Consider the following 21,648-nt stretch of genomic DNA (forward strand, 5'->3'; position numbering starts at 1 on the left):
AACTTCAAAATGGAAGGGCCGGCTGTTTGTTCAACTTTGTCTGGTAAACACTGTCTATACTTGTACTTTCTTGGGAAAAAAAAAGAAAATATGTTACCTATAACTAATAATAAAGTGTTCAAGTCACAATGACAACACTGTAAAACTTATATAACCCAAAACTCAGTGGCCAAGCTGCAGCAGATTACTGTTCCCTTTACGCCGCAGAGCAGCGTGGCCGTGCAGTAACTGAAATACCCCCACACACATAGCCTTTGTTAACTTACAGCCAGAATTTTCTTTGACATAATTTTAATATAACTTTGAAATTATGCTAATATAATTTGAAATTGTTAACAACTGATATATCCTGTAATTAATTGTCTTAATGAATACAATCCGTACATTCTCAAAATAATAAATGTACTACAATCTACATTTTAAAGCTTCAATGTATTTACGCTATCAGAGTCTCAAGTTACAATACCGTCACAAATTGTAACAATTAGCACAGAACAGAAATCAGTAACTCACTGTTAATAAACCGCAAGCCTGCTGAACACTGACACCGTTTGGTCAAAACATTTTATTTTTGCCATTGTGCCTATCAGTTTTTTTTTGACTGTCTAACATCATTTACTTGTTTTCTGTGTTGTGGCTTGTGTTTGTTTGATGTGCACATTACAAAGATAAAATTTTAAAGGCCATGTAAAAATGTCCTGCTCAGAGCAATGGTTGGTCTACATAGCTGTAAAAAAAAATTAGAGGGAACTTTGTAGTAGACAGATGATGCTTACAGATAGAGATCAAGTTCCAATCCATCAAAGCTTTCATTGAAACATTCAAGAGACCATGCCTTTCACATAACATCCACAGGACAAACATCTCTGCTACATAACTTGCCTTTTGACAAAGCTCAATTCGCTTTACACCTACGACTGTGTGGCTAAGTACGGCTCCAACACCATATTCAAGTTCGCTGATGACACCACTTTTGTGGGCCATATCAAAGGTGCTGATGAATCAGCATACAGGAGGTAGATTGAAAATTTAGTTGAGTGGTGTCATAACAACAACCTCTCAATCAATGTTAGCAAAACCAAGGAACTGATTATAGAATTCACAAGAGGAAAGCTAGAGGTCAATGAATCAGTACTCAGAGGAGCAGAGGTGGAGAAAGTCAGTAACTTTAAATTCCTGGGTGTCACCATCTCAGAGGACCTGTCCTGAACCCATCATATAAATGGAATTGCAAAGAAAGCGCGGCAGCACCTCTACTTCCTCAGGAGTCTGCAGAGATTTAGCATGTCATTAAAAATCTTGACAAATTTATATAAATGTGTGGTGGAATGCGTATTGACTGGCTGCATTACTACTTGGTATGGAACACCAATGCCTTAAGAGTGGGAAATCCTACAAAAGGTAATGGATTTGGTCCAATACAGTCCTCTCAACCATTGAGCACATCTACATGAAATGTTGTTGTACAAAAGCAGCATCCACCAAAGATCCTCACCACCCAGGCCATGCTCTTTTCTCACTGCTGCCATCAGGTAGAAGGTACAAGTACCTCAGGACTTGCACCACTATGTTCAAGAACAGTTACTACCCCTCATCCATCTTGAACAAGAGAATAATAACTCATTCTATTTCTGGTGTTCCCACAACCAATGCTCTCACTTTATCTTAAACACAAAATAATCTGCCGATGCTGGGGTCAAAGCAACACTCACAACACACTGGAGGAACTCAGCAGGTCGGGCAGCAACCATGGAAAAGAACAGTCAACGTTTCGGGCCAGAACCCTTCATCAGGACTGAAGAGGGAGGGGGCAGGGGCCCTATAAAGAAGGTGGGGGGAGAGTGAGAAGGCGGCTGATAGGTGCCAGGTGGAAAAACCAGAAAGGGGAAAGATCAAGTGGTGGGGGAGGGGAAGCAGGGAGCGGATAGGCAGGAAAGGTGAAGAAGAAATAGGGGAAAGCACAATGGGTAGTAGAAGGAGGCGGAACCATGAGGGAGGTGATAGGCAGCTGGGGGAGGGGGCAGAGTGAAACTGGGATGGGGGAAGGGAGGGGGAGGGAATTACCAGAAGTTGGAGAATTCAATGTTCATACCAAGGGGCTGGAGACTACCTAGACGGTATATCAGGTGTTGCTCCTCCAACCTGAGTTTAGCCTCATCATGGCAGTAGAGGAGGCCATGTACAGACATATCTGAATGGGAATGTGAAGCAGAGTTGAAGTGGGTGGCAACCGGGAGATCCAGACTGTTGTGGCAGATAGAGCTGAGGTGCTCAATGAATCAATTTCTATTTGTAGTCACTCAACACTGTGGGACAATAAGATTCGTATATGACATCAGAGTAATAATTGGGTTTGTAGTCTCAGCAATGTTGCTCCTTTGCCATACCCACTCCAATTTCAGGACACATGAACAGATTCCTCAGAGTGCAGTACTGCCACACTCTTATTTGGCAAGATACTTTATCTGACGCAGATCACAGATGAGGAAGGGGTTTCGGAAATGGAGATATCAGAGAAAGGGTTGGGATTAAAAAAATCAGGTTTCAGGGTACAGAGATGCTGTACAATGAGTTTATGGAGGCAATGGGTTAAAACACCATTTCCCAGCGGAAATGGATTAAGTGCTGAGGGATTACTTTAAGGAGTTGACCAGGGCTGCTGTGACTCCCCACAGTGCAGAATGTCAGAGAAAATACCTTGCAGATGAAAAGCGTATTAGCATGGCACTGAGACATCAATTCACTTGTCAAACTGGAGAGGGTGTCACAAAGCAAGGACTTGTCTGTGACAACCAACCCAAATGAGGCTGTGTCACCACTTCCGAATCTTAATGTCCCACTCCACCGAATATTGAAAAAAAAATCGACATTTGGTTCTTTCACAATTTGTTGTTTATTTATTTCCCCCACACAAATTCCATTAGACAAATTTTAGTGAATATCTCTAATTTTAAGGTTGTTATTTGTGAATTCTGCAAGTGTGAATTTCCACAACCTCAATGGCTGCAACTTGGGAGTTGCCTGCAACAGGAATGGCAAGGCTATCAATAGGACCTTTGTGTTTAAATCCAGCGATCCCTGAAGGTAATAGCCTTAGTATCTGAACAGCCACCTAAGTCATTAATACGTGCACGCTACAGATCATGTGCTGGTATATGAGGCTAGTACAGATACATACTTGATGTTTGGCATGGAAGTAAAGGGCCAAGAGATACTGGTGGTGTACGGCTCTATGTCACCATGATGACCTCAGTAAAAGCTTGATTTTCAGGAAAGAAATTAATTTTAAGATTCAACGATTTAAGATTCAAAAGTACATTTATCAAAGAATGTATAAATTATTCAACCTTGAGATTTGTTTGCTTACAGGTAGCCATAAAGCAGGAAACTTGAAAGAACCCAATTAAAGAAATAAAAATAAAAGACCAACATCCAATGTGCAAGGGAAAGGAAAAGAAAATACAAATCATGCAAACAATTGAAGCGAACAACAATATTCTGAACCAAATTGAGTTCTCAGATCTGTACCCCGAACTAGGCCCAAAGCCTCACTTATCAGTTCATATTACGGAAAGAAGTGTGACCATCGCGGTGAGCAAGCAAAATTGGCTCTCACCTCAGAACCCAACACCTTGTCTTTTCAGTCTATCTGGGCAGGCGCTTAAATTGACCAAACAATGGGACAGCAAAAGGCTCTGGCACCCTAGAGAGAGGAGCGAACATCGCAGAGAGCAAGCGAATAATCTGGGCCGGCATTTAAATTGTCTTAACAGCAGATCGTACCTCACACTAAGAGTTCTGGGCCTAGACCACACTACCCAGTGACTCGCTCCAGGCTCAGATTACGCCGCCCAGCCCAAAGCCACTCTCAGCTCTTCAAATCAGCTCAGCAGCCAGAGTGATCCAACCTTGCACCTGGGTCATTTGTACAGGTATCAGAACTCCACTGCCCGGACTTCTCCTCTCCAAATGGCTCACCCGATCTGTATCGATTCTACAAAATACAATCTTGGCTCATTCCCTGAACTCACCTTGACATTGCCCACTCCTCACTGTTTGCAATGATAATTTGGCACGTTACCTCAGAAAAGGTGCTTTTAGTTGAATTCCATGCCATTTTAACTACCAGTGAACTGTCACACGCATTCGATTGCATCATCTTATCCAGAAGTGATGAAATCAAAACATTCAAAACACTTGCTAAAAATGATCATATGTTACCTACATCCAGCAACAACTTTCAAGCATGTTAACTTTTTCTCAATTTTTGCAAATGATAATGACCGGCTTGACTTTCGATCACAGGTTTGTTTTTACACAAACTCCCAAACAGTGGCAGACTATTAAGGCCAACTGATTTTGGGGCTATTTATTCATATTTACCTTCTCCTATTTTTCCTCATCCTAACCCACTTTCTCCTTCATGCAATCAACAGACTTCCATGATAATTTGTAATAATAGGTTCCATTTCACTTTCACTATTTCAATAAGGAAATTTTTTCTAAATTCTCTTTGGATTTATTGATCATAAATGTAAATATATGCTTTTGAATCTGTTAATAAGAGATAGTCAAATAAATTAGTAAAATTAAGCTATGGTTAACAAAGTCTTATTTTACAAAAGAAATATGTACATTTTCAATGATGGTTTGATTACTTAATTTCCAGTAACAAAACAACCAAATTTCCAGCAGTTTCCCTCCATTTCTATTTCCTGACTGAAGACAGTGACAAAGAAAACAAAATAGACAAGTTAATTTAGTTCCTTTCCTTATTGCTCAGTTGTTTAAGATTCAATGTATTTAATTTGTCCTTCCTTATCTCCCACCTTTAGGAAACAGAGGATTGCTTGCAGGTAACCTGGCAGAGTACAGTGGAGTACTAAGGATTTGATACTAGGATTATCGCTTTCCTTTAAGTATATTGATAACTTGGATGCGGAGGGCAAGAAAATTCTAAATATGCACATAACAACAAAATTTGGAGGGCTGGTGAATGATAAGAATGATGGTAAAAGATTTTAAGAAGATTTAGATGAACTGGTGGACTGGGCGGATAGGTGACATAAATTTTATTGCTGTGAAATGGGAAGTGAAGCACATTGGTAAGAAGAATACGAACAGGCAATAACAAAAGAGTGACATCTCCAAAAGGGATATTACAAAGTTCTGGGCGCATGTACATTGTTCATTGAATATAGCAATGGTAGTTCAGAAAAAAAAAGGTAGATTAGACTCTAAGCTTTTTAAATAGGTACAAGAGCCAGAGTGTCAAGAATCTTCATAAACATTGGTTCAGACATAATTAAGAGCATTGTGTCTAATTTTGACTATCACATTTTTAAGAAAGATGGCTTTAGAAGGGATCCAGGAAATATTTACTATAATTATTTCAAGAGTGTGAGCCTTTAGTTATATTTATAGACTACAGAACCAAGTTTTTCTTTTCGTGTATCAGAAAAGGATACATAGAATTGGTTAAATTGACAGAGGTAGTTAAAATAATTAAAGTCATAGACAGCGGAAAGGAAACAAATGTTCACAGTGCCAGGAGGGTAATAAACTAGGAGCACAAAATGAAAGCCATTGGTAGAAGAACCAAAACTAATGTAAAGAAAAGATTTTTAGCAGTAGCTATTTAGAGTTTGAAATGTATTGTCAGAGGTAGAAGAGGCAAATTCAGTTGTAGCATTCAAAGCTGATCTGGATCAGTACCTGAAAGAAAATTATTCACAATATTATAGGGAAAGAGCAGAAGAGTGAGCCAAGCTTATCTGCTCTTAGACAGATACAGTATAAACTAAGCAAGCTGAATGGTTTCCTTCCATTCCATGGTTCTACTACCAATTAGAGGAACAAAATTAGGATTGAGTACCAAATAGTAAGAGGGTTACATGAAAAACAGAATACTGTGACATGCTCCTTCTGAAGTTATCCATAACCATGCTTTACTTTTTGCCATAAAAACACATTCAGACAAGCAGTCAGATATAAATAGCTACTAACCTGGATGCCAGGCTGCAGTTGATAATCCAGGCAGGAAATGTGAAAGAAAGATTTTTAAGAGGTTAATTAATTAAATTTCTAAAATGTTCACTGGTGCAACAAGCACTAGGCAAATTTATACATAATTATACAGAAATGTGAAGCATTATGATGGGTAAGAATTTAAAGGAAATGTGTTCAAATGAGCTTCTGCCTTTAGAGTTACAAGTGTCGCCACATTAAGTATCAGAAATTTCCCAGAAAAGTCTACAAAAGAGATTCTGGTGGTGACTTTCTGATTTCCAACCCTTTAACTACAACAGATGTGCCTGCAAAATGTTGATCTAGAGCAAAATGGCACATTTTATTTATCAAAAGATTGTACTGTACTCGCACTTGCTCATGAGGCATGCTGCTGTACGTGTCAAAGCAATACAAATAACTTGGTACTCAATAACCAAGGTTTTTAAGTCACCTTCACCTTAAAATGCTGGCTGTCCTTATTTGGTATCTCATTTTTTTTTAACCTATTCTGCATTGGACTTGGATCCTCACACTGAAGCAGAAATTGCAATGGTTAAGGGAACTAAGAATTCTGCCTCCCACAACCATTGTGGATAGAGTCCTTGACTGCACCTTATTTATTTCCTGCACCTCCACTCTCTTCCTGGATAGAGGAAGAATAGAGGTCCTCCGATTTTCACCTTCCACTTGACAAGCTACTGTATTCAATAGATTATTCTTTGCAAATCCTACTAGCTCCAACAAGATTCCACCAGACAGATATTTCTGTCCCACCCCTTTCAATAGTTTAAAGCCATCAGCCCTTTGTCAGTTATGTATCCCCATCAACTAATCTCTATTTGATAGCACTTTTCCACACCACAGAAGATGTGATCCTTTACTGTTCACCTCTTCCTTCCCATCAATCAAGTTCCAAAAGATCTTCACAAGTAAGGTACTGATTCACCTGCGCTTTCTCCTGTTTAGTGTATTGCATTTGGTGTTCATATTGTGGCTTTCTTTACAATGGGGAAAGGAACTGCAGACTGGGTGAATGTTTTACGGAACACCTCTATTCAGTACAAAGGAGTGACCCTGAGTTTCTCCATACCACTCTCTTTGATCTACCCATTATGATAAGGCTCAATAAAAGCTTCAGGAACAGCATCTCATCTTCCATCTTGATATGATACAGCCTTTTTGCCTCTGTATCAAGTCCTCTAATTTTCTCTACCTCACCTTTTCTTTTTTATCTACAGTCCATCATTTCTGTCCATCATTTTGGCTCAGTTTCTCTTTCTATTAGTACAATCTAGCTGCTGAGGCATGTCCCACAGCATTGTTGTTAGCAACAAGTGACACAGAGAGCATTATCTGATTCTAACTGCTTCTTAAACTCATGTGGTCTCACCTTACCAGAGTTGCTGCCTCTCTTCAAGCAATCCCTCCCACCCACCAAATCCAACTGTAAACTCCTCCCAATTTCATCATCCTACCACCTATACATTTCATCCACTGGCTCTCCTTCATATGGATCTGATTCTATCACCTTCTGGTTCTTCCATAATCATTCCCATTATCAACTTCCTTCTTCAATAGATTCCAGCACTGGCAGCCTCTGTTTCTGCTAATCACCCGCCAGCACCTATGTACACCTTCACTTTGACTCCCTGACATCCATTTCTTTATTATGTCTCCATCTATTTATCTTTTCCTATGTTTATGAACTCCAGCCCTAATTGTCACTATTTGACCATCGTCCTTCATTTCTGGATTTCAGTGCTTTTAAAGGGATGCGGGGGAGGGGAGGAGGGGTGGCATTACTGGTCAGGGATACTATTACAGCTACAGAAAGGGTGGGTAATGTAGCAGGTTCCTCTTTTGAGTCAGTATGGGTAGAAGTCAACAACAGGAAGGGAGCAGTTACTCTATTGGGAGTATTCTATAGGCCTCCTCGTAGCAGCAGAGATACCGAGGAGCAGATTGGAAAAGGTGCAAAAATAACAGGGTTGTTATCATGGGTGACTTTAAATTCCCTAATACTGATTGGTTCCAAGGACTTAGATGGGGCAGAGTTTGTTAAGTGTGTCCAGGATGGACTCCAGTCACAGTATGTTGACAGGCCGACTAGGGGGAATGCCATACTAGAGCTAGTACTAGGTAACGAACTGGGTCAGGTCTCAGATCTCTCAGTGGGTGAGCATCTGGGGGACAGAGACCACCGCTCCCTGGCCTTTTGCATTATCATGGAAAAGGACAGAATCAGAGGAGATCTTAAATAGGTTTTTTTTTAGGTTTTTTGCATCTGTATTTCCTAAGGAAACTGGCATGAAGTCTATGGAGTTAAGGGAAACAAGTAGTGAGATCATGGAAAATGTACAGATTGAAAAGGAGGAGGTGCTTGCTGTCTTGAGGAAAATTAAAGTGGATAAATCCCTGGGACCTGATGGGGTGTTCCCTCGGACCTTGAAGGAGACTAGTGTTGAAATTGCAGGGGCCCTGGCTGAAGTATTTAAAATGTCACTGTCTACGGGTGGGGTGCCGGAGGATTGGAGGGTGGCTCATGCTGTTCCGTTGTTTAAAAAAGGATCGAAAAGTAATCCGGGAAATTATAGGCCGGTAAGTTTAACGTCGGTAGTAAGTAAGTTATTGGAGGGTGTACTAAGAGACAGAATCTACAAGCATTTGGATAGACAAGGACTTATTAGGGAGAGTCAACATGGCTTTGTGCGTGGTAGGTCATGTTTGACCAATCTATTGGAGTTTTTTGAGGAGGTTACCAGGAAAGTGGATGAAGGGAAGGCAGTGGATATTGTCTACATGGACTTCAGTAAGGCCTTTGACAAGGTCTCGCATGGGAGGTTAGTTAGGAAAATTCAGTCGCTAGGTATACATGGAGAGGTGGTAAATTGGATTAGACATTGGCTCAATGGTAGAAGCCAAAGAGTGGTAGTAGAGAATTGCTTCTCCGAGTGCAGGCCTGTGACTAGTGGTGTGCCACAGAGATCAGTGCTGGGTCCATTGTTATTTGTCATCTAGATCAATGATCTGGATGATAGTGTGGTAAATTGGATCAGTAAATTTGCTGATGATACAAAGATTGAAGGTGTAGTAGACAGTAAGGAAGGCTTTCAGAGCCTGCAGAGGGACTTGGACCAGCTGGAAAAATGGGCTGAAAAATGGCAGGTGGAGTTTAATACAGACAAGTGTGAGGTATTGCACGTTGGAAGGACAGACCAAGGTAGAACATACAGGGTTAATGGTAGTGCAGTAGAACAGAGGGATCTGGGAATACAGATACAAAGTTCCCTAAAAGTGGCATCACAGATAGATAGAGTCGTAAAGGGAGCTTTTGGTACATTGGCCTTTATTAATCAAAGTATTGAGTATAAGAGCTGGAATGTCATAATGAGGTTGTATAAGGCATTGGTGAGGCCGAATCTGGAGTATTGTGTTCAGTTTTGGTCACCAAATTACAGGAAGGATATAAATAAGGTTGAAAGAGTACAGAGAAGGTTTACAAGGATGTTGCCGGGACTTGAGAAACTCAGTTACAGAGAAAGGTTGAACAGGTTAGGACTTTATTCTCTGGAGCTTAGAAGAATGAGGGGAGATTTGATAGAGGTATATAAAATTATGATGGGTATAGATAGAGTGAATGCAAGCAGGCCTTTTCCACTGAGACAAGGGGAGGAAACAACCAGAGGACATGGGTTAAGGGTGAGGGGGGAAAAGTTTAAAGGGAACATTAGAGGGGGCTTCTTCACACAGAGAGTGGTGGGAGTATGGAATGAGCTGCCAGACGAGGTGATAAATGCGGGTTCTTTTTTAACATTTAAGAATAAATTGGACAGATACATGGATGGGAGGTGTATGGAGGGATATGGTCCGTGTGCAGGTCAGTGGGACTAGGCAGAAAATGGTTCGGCACAGCCAAGGAGGGCCAAAAGGCCTGTTTCTGTGCTGTAGTTTCTATGGTTTCTATGGGACAGGAAAATTTTTAATTGGGGAAGGGCAAATTATGAGGCTATAAGGCTAGAACTTGCGAGTGTGAATTGGGATGATGTTTTTGCAGGGAAATGTACTATGGACATGTGGTTGATGTTTAGAGATCTCTTGCAGGATGTTAGGGATAAATTTGTCCCGGTGAGGAAGATAAAGAATAGTAGGGTGAAGGAACCATGGGTGACAAGTGAGGTGGAAAATCTAGTCAGGTGGAAGGCGGCAGCATACATGAGGTTTAGGAAGCAAGGATCAGATGGGTCTATTGAGGAATATAGGGAAGCAAGAAAGGAGCTTAAGAAGGGGCTGAGAAGAGCAAGAAGGGGGCATGAGAAGGCCTTGGCGAGTAAGGTAAAGGAAAACGCCAAGGCATTCTTCAATTATGTGAAGAACAAAAGGATGACAGGAGTGAAGGTAGGACCAATTAGAGATAAAGGTGGGAAGATGTGCCTGGAGGCTGTGGAAGTGAGCAAGGTCCTCAATGAATACTTCTCTTTGGTATTCACCAATGAGAGGGAACTTGATGACAGTGAGGACAATATGAGTGAGGTTGATGTTTTGGAGCACATTGATATTAAGGGAGAGGAAGTGTTGGAATTGTTAAAATACATTAGGACTGATAAGTCCCTGGAGCCTGACGGAATATTCCCCAGGCTGCTCCACAAGGCGGGGGAAGAGATTGCTGAGCCTCTGGCTAGGATCTTTATGTCCTCGTTGTCCACGGGAATGGTACCGGAGGATTGGAGGGCGGCGAATGTTGTCCCCTTGTACAAAAAAGGTAGTAGGGATAGTCCGGGTAATTATAGACCAGTGAGCCTTACATCTGTGGTGGGAAAGCTGTTGGAAAAGATTCTTAGAGATAGGATCTATGGGCATTTAGAGAATCCTGGTCTGATCAGGGACAGTCAGCATGGCTGTGTGAAGGGCAGATCGTGTCTAACAAGCCTGATAGAGTTCTTTGAGGAGGTGACCAGGCATATAGATGAGGGTAGTGCAGTCGATGTGATCTACATGGATTTTACTAAGGCATTTGACAAGGTTCCACACAGTAGGCTTATTCAGAAATTCAGAAGGCATGGGATCCAGGGAAGTTTGGCCAGCTGGATTCAGAATTGGCTTGCCTGTAGAAGGCAGGGGGTCGTGGTGGAGGAAGTACATTCAGATTGGAGGGCTGTGACTAGTGGTGTCCCACAAGGATCTGTTCTGGGACCTCTACTTTTCGTGATTTTTATTAACGACCTGGATGTGGGGGTAGAAGGGTAGGTTGGCAAGTATGCAGACAACACAAAGGTTAGTGGTGTCGTAGATAGTGTAGAGGATTGTCAAAGATTGCAGAGAGACATTGATAGGATGCAAAAGTGGGCTAAGAAGTGGCAGATGGAGTTCAACCCGGAGAAGTGTGAGGTGGTACACTTTGGAAGGACAAACTCCAAGGCAGAGTACAAAGTAAATGGGAGAATACATGGTAGTGTGGAGGAGCAGAGGGATCTGGGGGTACATGTCCACAGATCCCTGAAAGTTGCCTCACAGGTAGATAGGGTAGTTAAGAAAGCTTATGGGGTGTTAGCTTTCATAAGTCGAGGGATAGAGTTTAAGAGTCGCGATGTAATGATGCAACTGTATAAAACTCTGGTTAGGCCACATGGAGTAGTGTCCAGTTCTGGTCGCCTCACTATAGGAAGGATGTGGAAGCATTGGAAAGGGTACAGAGGAGAATTACCAAGATGCTGCCCAGTTTAGAGAGTATACATTATGATCAGAGATTAAGGCTTTACTCTTTGGAGAGGAGGACGATGAGAGGAGACATGATACAGGTGTACAAGATATTAAGAGGAATAGATAGAGTGGATAGCCAGCACCTCTTCCCCAGGGCACCACTGCTCAATACAAGAGGACATGGCTTTAAGGTAAGGGGTGAGTAGTTCAAGGGGGATATTAGAGGAAGGTTTTTTACTCAGAAAGTATGCGCTGCTTGAGTCAGTGGTGGAGGCGGATACACTAGTGAAGTTTGTGAGACTACTAGACAGGTATATGAGGGAATTTAAGGTGGGGGGTTATATGGGAGGCAAGGTTTGAGGGTTGGCACAACATTGTGGGCCGAAGGGCCTGTGATGTGCTGTACTATTCTATGTTATGTTCTATTTCTTCCCCCTAGTCCACTAATCACCAATAGCCCATTTTACCAGTTACCCTTTCCTTTTCAGAGCAAGCAGCAGCATCTCTAGGAGGAAATAAATTGTTGGTCTTTGGGTTAAAACTCTGCATCAGGACTGAGTGGAGAAGTGAGATGGTCAGTCGAGAGAGAAGTGGAGTCTCCACTCTCAGCCCTGATGCAGGATTTTAACCCAAAATGGGCCCATTCCTGCATCTGCATTTTCTTGGGTCTTCTTTTCTTTTTATACTGGGCATCTCAGCTCTTAGTCGCATAGAACCAAAGAACACTACAGCACAGAAAACAGGCCATTCAGCCCTTCTAGTCTGTGCCAAAACTTTATTCCGCTAGTCCCATTGACCTGCACCCAGTCCATAATCCTCCAGACCTCTCCCATCCATGTATCTATCTCAATTTCTTCTTAAAGCTTAAGAGTGAGCCCACATCTACCACGTCAGATGGCTGCTCGTTCCACACTCCCACCACTCTCTGAGTGAAGAAGTTCCCCTTTTACACCAAAAACCATGTCCTCTCGTATTTATCTCTCCTAATCTAAGTGGAAAGAGCCTACTCATATTTACTCTGTCTATACCCCTCATAATTCTGTAAACCTCTATCAAAACTCACCTCATTCTTCTAGGCTCCAAGGAATAAAGTCCTAACCTGTTCAATCTTACCCTGTAACTCAACTCCTGAAGACCTGGCAACATCCCAGTAAATCTTCTCTGCAGTCTTTCAATCTTACTGATATCCCTCCTATAGTTAGGTGACCAGAAATGCACATAATACTCCAAATTTGGCCTCACCAATGTCTTATACAACCTCACCACAACATCCCAACTCCTATACTCAATACTTTGAATTATGATTGCCAGGATGCCAAACGCCTTCTTTACAACCCCGTCTACCTGCCGCTTTCAGGGAATTATGTATCAGAACTCCCAGATCCCTTTGTTCCTCCATACTCCTCAGCGCCCTACCATTTACTGTGGATATCCTACCTTGATTTGTCCTTCCAAAACGCAGCACCTCACACTTGTCTGCATTAAGTTCCATCTGCCATTTTCTGGCCCATTTTTCCAGTTGGTCCAGATCCCTCTGCAAGCTTTGAACGTCTTCCTCGTTGTCCACAACGCCTCCAATCTTAGTGTCATCAGCAAACTTGCTGATTCAATTTACCACATTATCATCTAGATCATTGATATAGACAACAAACAACAATGGTCTCAGCTCCAGATCATTGATATCGACCACAAACAACCATGGTCCCAGCAGGTTTTGACCTGAAACATCAGCAACTTCCTTGTTTTCTACAGATGCTGCTCACCCTACCGAGTCTGTTCAGCAGATTGTTAGTTACTCCATCCCACACTATAACTTCATTCGCCAGTGGCTATAATTAATTAGGAGCTTGAGGAGATTTGATATGCCACCAAAGATTCTAGCAAATTTCTATGGATATATCATGGAGAGCATTCAGACGGGCTCTATCACTGCCTGGTACGGAAGCTCCAAGGTACAGGATCTAAAGAAGCTGCTGAGGGTTGTAGACTCAGCCAGCACCATCATTGCAGCAACCCTCCCCACCACTGAGGATATCTTCAAAAGATGCTGTCTATCATTAAGGACCTTGCACATGCCCACCTTTCATTACTACCATCATGGAGGAAGGACAAAAGCCTGAAGACCACACTCAACATTTTAGAAACAGCTTATTCCTTTCTGCTGTCAGTTCTGAACAATTCACAAATCCACGAACACTACCTTGCTGTTCCTCTTTTGCACTACTTATTTGTTTCTTCGTAATTTATTTTATTGAAGTTCATCATCAAACAAACATTTCCATAAGATGTATTTCAGATATTGTACATATATATTATATAATCATATTTGCCACAAATTTCCACATAATATTTAACTGAGGAATACACCTATAGAAAAGAGAGGAAAGAAAGAACAAGCACAAAACTGCTACTACAGAACAACACACGTCACGAGATATGTCAGTGATATATAAACCCGACTCTGATTTTAATCAACAATTCAGGACAAGGTTAACATCCTGTCAATCTAATATGGTTCCCAAAATTTCCTATAGAATATTACTCAGTTCTAGCTGCACAAGCATCTCTTTCAGCAATAAAGGAATTATTGCTGACTGACCATCATATACAGTACTAGAAATTTAGTTGTGCATGGAAAAAAACTAAGATGACACAGGAGACTTGTGCCAATGTGCTGTTTGAATAAATTACAATGAAAACTGTGCAGGATTCAAATACTTAATGACACCAACATAATCTTTTTTCTCCCTGCTGGTATACATAAAATGCACATAATTTCTCCAAGAAAAGCCAAAACTAGCCTATTTCTCCTCCCCGCCCCCATGTTAATCTTGCATCTCTTAACAAGGGAAAAACCTATTGCAATCAATTTTCCTGCATTGTATTTATACGACCACAAGCAAACTTATCGCATTAACACTAATTCACACACTGCAGAATATTTGGAAAGGAGTCACAATGCCCTGTGGGTTTAAGAACCTACAATTACAGGCATCTTTGACCAACAGATGATTTAGAGATCATGAATGATAGCATACTAACATACATTACTCATGTTTGCATCTCAACTCTCCCTCATTCTGCAATCTCTTATACGGTAAAGAAAGGTTGAATGTGCCCCTCTTAACTATCAATTGCTCTCACGATGACCATATCTTGACTTTGCCAATAAAGATTACAAGCCCAGATCCCAGCAGCTAAACAAGAGCAAGAGGAAAACAACTGAGCTGCATCCGACCATTACAGTAGAATAATCTCTCTGATCTCTTTGTGGTTAGACGAGAAGAAATTCTTGAGATAAAGAGTGCAGCTATGGAAAACTACTAGAGCAGGATCTTAGACTAGGCTGCGCTATATTAAGAAAACCACAATTTATGTTTAGACAGAGGTTCCTGACAGTTGAAGGATGGTTTACAATTCACAAGAGAATTGTAGACTGTGATAAACTTGCCATTGCTAACTTACCTGTAGGCAAATGAACACACTGGAGCCAAGCAGGCTAGGCATAATTGACAAGATAAAGATGAAGAAACACTGCAAGGAACAGATGAGCTAGGAAGCAGCAAAGAACTGATTACACAGCCAATAATGTTCCTGTAACTTTGTACAGTGGGGGATAAAGAGTGAAAGCTCTGAACACTGATACCATAGTGGATTAGTTGTCCACTAGTCAGTCAAATTCAAGCTAATTTGCTCAGTTTGGATTGAATACCTGAAAAATAGTTGATCACAGAAACCATCAGATATGTTGGGAATCTGAAAGTCCATCAATTTAAGTGACACGTAAAGATTATACTAGAATTTGTGAAGCTGTAACAAGTAACAGAATTGTTATTCACTTACAGCATCCTAATCAGCCTTCTGTAAAAGACATATTAAAACTCTATTCTTACATTGCATCCACCAGCAGCAAAGAAAGCATCACAAAGTGCATCAATAACAAACTCTGGTTAGAAAGCAAATTAACTTTTGATGTGGCTTAGCAATCATCTAGCTTTATTGCTACACAGAAGATAAAATCTGACAAGTCTAACTGGCATTGACCTACCTAGACACCAAACACGGACATGGTTTAAATGTTCCCAGTCCAGATTACTTTCTGAACAACCCTCTTCCCAAACATGTAGAGACCAAATTGGGACAGCTGGCTCACATTGCAGACAAGCAGCAGTCTGAAAATGTCATCTTACAGAATCATTCCTTACTGACAACATACCATTGATAGATGTACCAATCTACTCCATCACAATTTCCAAATTGATCCTGTCTCAAGAGGGAGAAGCAGTGGTACACAGGTTGCGGTACTGAAGTCTCAGATGAAAAGATTAGAATCAAAGGCAAGAGGAAGAGGTCACTAAGGTCTCATTATATGCAGTCAGATGAAGAATCTGCCTCCTGACCACCACCTATCATTTTTCATCATTTGATGTGCCAGTGCTCCGCCGTGTTGAACACTTGGAAGCAACATCAAGAGCAGCAGGGGACTGGAATGTACTCAGTGTCCATCAAGAGTGGCTTGGTTGCAAACCAGTGACCAAGCTAGCCTTGGCCTGAAAGGCATATTGCCAAATAGACAATGAACAAAAGGGATAGATCTATGAACAAAAGGGTTAGATCCACTTGACCTTGCCTTCACAGATTAATTAGAAAGTAATTGAACATTAATCTCACATAACATTAATCACTCCTAGTGTTATCTTGCTAGTATGAGTGCAGCAGAGGAGGAAGAGGATGGCTGTGCCAATACTGCTAGCTGAGGGTGGTAGCAGCTGATTCACCTCAGTTATGAACTGATTCAGGGAGGACTGCACAGCAGACCTCTCCGCCTTCCATTGTCAGCCAAGTCCTTTGTAGGACTTTTAAATTTCAACCTTGGGTGAATCATCAGCTTGGGTGTCTGCAGTGACCTTCGGAGTCTCCACATCTATTAAGTCCCTGTTCATCAGCTCCAGAGGCAACATGTGGTAAATCTCCTCTGCACCCACAATAATGCACTCCCTGTGGTGTAGCACCATAAGTGCATATAATTCTCCAGCATGGCCTAATCAAAAGTTTTATAAAGTTGCACCAGGTTCTCACTGTTCTAATATTCTTATACCTCAGCTAATGGAACCAAGCATCCTACATGCCTTCTTCAGTATCTTTTCTACCTGGGCTGACAATTTTGAGGATCTATGGATTTGTTCCAGGTGCTATTGGAAACATAAGGACTCAACCATTCATGCATGTCTTGCTGTTGTTAGGCCTTCTGCAACGTAAAACCTCATGCATTTCAGGATTAAATTCTATCGGCCATTGTTCAGCCCAACATTTCATTACAGTTCAGAAGCCTAGGCCCACCCTTCAATCAGCACCATGATCAATCTTTCTGTTACCTGCAAAGTTGAGGGCACTACCTCACATCTCCAGTAGTGCAATTTAATCCCAACCTATTGGTGCCCAGTGTAGAGTTTACATGTCATCCCTTTAACCGCATTCAGGTGTTTGGCATTCTGTGCTGTTGCTCTGTGAGACACCATAACTTACTAATCATACTTCCAGCATTCACATCTGGGCATACATGCGGTAAGGATGTCAGTACTGAGCCCTGTGGTCCACTACTGCTCTCAAGTTTCCAATCACAAAAACAACCCTTCACCATCATCCTGTTTCCTATTACCTAACCAGCTTTATATCTAACTTCACAATTTGCCTTGGATCCCATGGGGTCTAACCTTTTAGACCAGACTTCCACATGGGACTTTGGTAAAGGCCTTAATGAAGACCATGTATATTATATCAGTCAAATCCACCCTCATCAATATATTTTGTTATTTCTTCAATTTACTCAATCAAATTAATTATACAGGACCACCCATTAAACCAAATATATTATAGTTGTACAGCTCTTACCTTCACATAAAATGAAACAAATTCCATGAGTTTTTAAAAAATCAATTCAAATTTTAACAGTTCATAAGTGAAATGTTTGTGAACAGGCTGTATTTAATATGTTTGAACTGAGCCTGTTAATATTAAACAACACATATTATGAAAACTATGATATATTCCCAAGACAATAAAATGTTGCAGTACAACTAAAAATCTGTAGGAGAATACTTTTTAAGTTAATGAATACAAAGTAAAATAAAATACAAGGTAAAAGTTTATTTGGTTCATTGAATTCTTTAAAAAAAATCACTTACTTCTCCAGTTCTGCTATCTTCTTATCTTTGTCATTTTTTTCATTTTCCATTTCCTTTAAAATCTCAAGCAGTCTGTCAACTTCTGCTTGGCCTTTGTTCGCCTCATCTCTATTCTGTGCCACCACGTTCTCCAATTGCCAGATACGTTCATGGAGTTCAGCAGTGGCTTGTCCTTCATTTGAAGCCTCAAGGGACTGAAAGTAAAATTCAGTGAAAGGTCAGGTAAACATTGTATACTCTTATTGTAAAAATTTTAAGAAGGGATTGTGAACAGTTGTGAATTCTTTCCAAAGCTGCATTGACTTCTTTGAATTCATTACCGCAATAAAATGCTAAATATATTCACAGCAGCTTCAAGATGACACCAATAAGTGGTGACTCTTTGCATGCTCAAATATTCCTGTTTAGGACTACTACAGCTGGTATACTGTCACAGAAATCGGTACTTCAGTAATCATGACATTAAAACATTTTTAAAAATCTATTGATTCTCAAAATGGACGTGCTCTGGACAGCAGACACAGGTCACAACTGCAGTTCCCCTTTAATAAAGTGGAAGTGGGAAGGCGGTCTAATCTACAGGTATGACTACAGAGGAGAAGATGGCGGCACGACGCAGCGCACAGCGGCCACTCCGGTGATGAATATCTGTTATCTGTCAAGTAGGATGCCGTGCACAATCCTGATTTGATGGTGACAGACGTGAGAGCATGGAGGAACAACTGGTGAAACTTCTGAAATGCCTGTGTCGCTGCCACTGTGTGATCCAGAATCTCTGGAGTCCTCGGCTTTGCTTGTTGCTCAGCGGCCAGGGCAGGGGTCGAAGTGCTCGGCAGAGATGGTGCTCGGTGTCGGAGGGCTGGTCAGAGGCTCGAAGTTTTCAGACGGACTCAGAGTCGGCTGTGGTTGGGTGCTTCCAGGGTGCTGCATCGGCAAGTTTGTGGCGCTGGAAGTTCATGGCAGGGAGAGTTTCTCCCTTCTACCATCTGCGTGAGATGATGGGCTATCGGGACTTTGAGACTTTTTTTTTTAAAACCGTGCCCATGGTCTGCTCTTAATCAAATTATGGTATTGCTTTGCACTGTTGTAACTATATGTTATAATTATGTGGTTTTTGTCAGTTTTAGTCTTGGTCTGCCCTGTGTTTCTGTGATATACTGGAGGAACATTATATTATTTCTTAATGCATGCATTTCTTAATGACAATAAACGAAGAGTGGGTGTCCTCATAATCTAATCTAATCTAATGTTTGAAATGCAGAGGCCTTAAACCCCACCCTCATCCCTGCCCCATTCCTGACTATCGTGCTGTTGAATGTTGTCTCTGGAAAATACATTTGAAGATCTCAGAGCAACATTTCTGTGCAAGAGGGACACTAGTGACTGTTGGCTATTTTGCTTCCCAGAAACATGCTTCACCACTGCCATTTCGGACCCAGTGCTGCAGCCCGATGGTTTCATCATTCTCTGCAAAGACACGATAGTTCAGCCTTCTAAAGGTAGAGCAGGGAGAGTATACTTCATAATTAAGTCAACTCCATGCACCAGCAGTCATGCCGTCTATTTTATCTGCCAAGGAACCTTTCTGCCATCATCCCAGTAGCGGTGTACATTCCACTTCAGGCTAATGTCAGGCAGGCAATGGGGGAGCTGAGCACAATGACAAGCATTCACAAAACAGCACACCCTGATGCCTTCCCTATTATTGCAGGAATTTCAACAAGGTCAGCTTGAAGTCTCTAAACACTACCAACAGCATATCACCTGTAGAACCAGAGCAGCCAACAGACTTGACCACTGTTACACTGACATCAAGACTGCTACTGTTCCATCCCAGATCCTCACTTTGGAAAATCCAATCACCTGGCTGTACTTCTATTCCCAGCATACAAGCCTGCTTTGAATACAGGACTGATTTGAGTCAGTGGCCTGGACAATATTCAGGGATTCATTTTAGTTCTGAATGAACATATCACAGTAGTCACCAACTTCATCAAGACCTGTGTGGATGAGTGTGTAGCTTCCAGAACATGAGAGCATAACGGACATACCAAACCAAAAGCCACAGATGAACCAAGGGATGTGTGGTCTGCTGAGGGCTAGATCTGTGGTATTCAAGACCGATGATTCAGAACTATACAAGAAGTTCAGAAGGGTATTTTAAAAGTGAAAAAACAATCCCAATTTGATTAGAGACAACATGCATATCAGCTCTGACAGGATTGGCAGGCCATTACCTAACATCAAGAATGCCTGTGATGCTTCACTCCCAGATGAGCTCAACACCTTTCATGTTGACTTTGAAAGGGACAAATTACCTACATCAGGCTGCTATTTATTGATTATAGCTCAGCATTCAACGCAATCATACTTTCAATATGAATCAAAAAGCTCCAACTCCTGGGCCTCAGCACCTCATTCTGCAAGTGGATGCTCGACTTCCTCATCAGGAGACCACAGTCAGTGCAGATTGGAAATAGTGAAGTTGAATTAAGTCATCCCTTTGGATCAAGAGCTGGTGGTTGAGGGGGAATAATTGTTCCTGAACCTGGTAATTTGAGTCCTGAGGCTCCTGTAACTTCTTCCTAATGGCAACAGTGAGAAGTGAGCACGGCCTGGGTGATGGGTGCTTCAACTCATTTCATTTGTGCCGTTGTTACCTCCAGAATTACTAATACATTGCTAGCCAACATTCCACATCCTATCAACTAGTTCCTAGAGAGTTTATGCAGGTGATACTTACCACAGAAAATATCACCTGCATAAAATACAAAAAACTAACTAAGCCAAATAATTATGTGTTTCAAGAAAGCTTTTGGAACCTCTCCATCCTTGTAAAGTTTGATATCCATCTCATAAACTGCACCAGATGCTTTTTGTTACTAACCTAGATTGTCAGTAGGTTAGACAAAATTTGGGTTTTAAATTTGTTGACACCCAGGAACTTAAAACTGCTCATCCTTTCCACTTCTGATCCCCTTGATGAGGATTGGTGTGTATTCCCACGAATTCCCCTTCCTCAAGTCCACAACCAATTCCTTGGTCTTACTGAAGTTAAGTGCAAGATTGTTGCTGTGATACTGTTTGAGCTGTGCCCAGCCATGCAATCATGGGTATAGAGAAAGTAGAGCAGTAGACTAAGCAGGCAATCCATGAGGTGCACCAGCGATGATTATAAGCAAGATGAGATGTTATTTCCAATCTGCACACTCGCTGTTCTCCCAGGGAGGAAGTCAAGAATCCAGTCGCAGAGGGAGGTATGGAGACCCAGGTTTTGGAGCTTCTTGATATGAATAGAGGGTATGATTGTGTTGAAACCTGACCTGTACTCAAACAAGAGCAGCCTGACATAGGTATTACTAATATCCAGGTGATCCAAGGCAGTGTTGACAGCAAACAAGATTGCATCCACTATAGATCTATTGTGGTGAGAGGCAAATTGCAGGGGTCCAGGTCTTGCTTAGGCAGGAGTTAATTCTGACCATGACCAACCTCTCAAAGCACTTCATCATAGTAGATGAGAGTGCCACAGGGCGATATTTGTTTGAGACAGTTCACCTTGCTCTCCTTGGACACTAGTATGATTATTGCCCTTTTGAAGCAGGTAGGAACCTCCGATTTCAATGGTGAGAGATTGAAGATGTCCTTGAACACTCTCGCCAGTTGGTTGGCGAGGGTTTTCACACCCTACCAGGTACACCATCAGGGCCTGACACTTTGCGAGGGCTCACCCTCTTGAAGATGCTCTGACATTAGC

At 41.6% G+C, this 21,648-nt stretch overlaps 1 protein-coding gene across 11 annotated transcripts in view; it reads right to left on the reverse strand.

The window, feature by feature from the left end:
- LOC140202653 (ELKS/Rab6-interacting/CAST family member 1-like) overlaps positions 1–21,648 on the reverse strand; it is a 754,922-nt gene that overhangs the window by 603,258 nt on the left and 130,016 nt on the right. For all 11 annotated transcript variants that reach the window (XR_011887141.1, XM_072267763.1, XM_072267762.1 and 8 more), the window contains one exon: positions 17,892–18,085. Coding sequence is in view for 10 of the 11 variants with exons in the window: in XM_072267763.1 (XP_072123864.1) it covers positions 17,892–18,085 (194 nt within the window). In the remaining variant the exon portion in view is untranslated. The remainder of the gene's footprint in view (positions 1–17,891; positions 18,086–21,648) is intronic.

This window comes from Mobula birostris, chromosome 9, assembly GCF_030028105.1.
Source record: "Mobula birostris isolate sMobBir1 chromosome 9, sMobBir1.hap1, whole genome shotgun sequence".
In the NCBI taxonomy this organism is placed as follows: Eukaryota; Metazoa; Chordata; class Chondrichthyes; order Myliobatiformes; family Myliobatidae; genus Mobula; species Mobula birostris.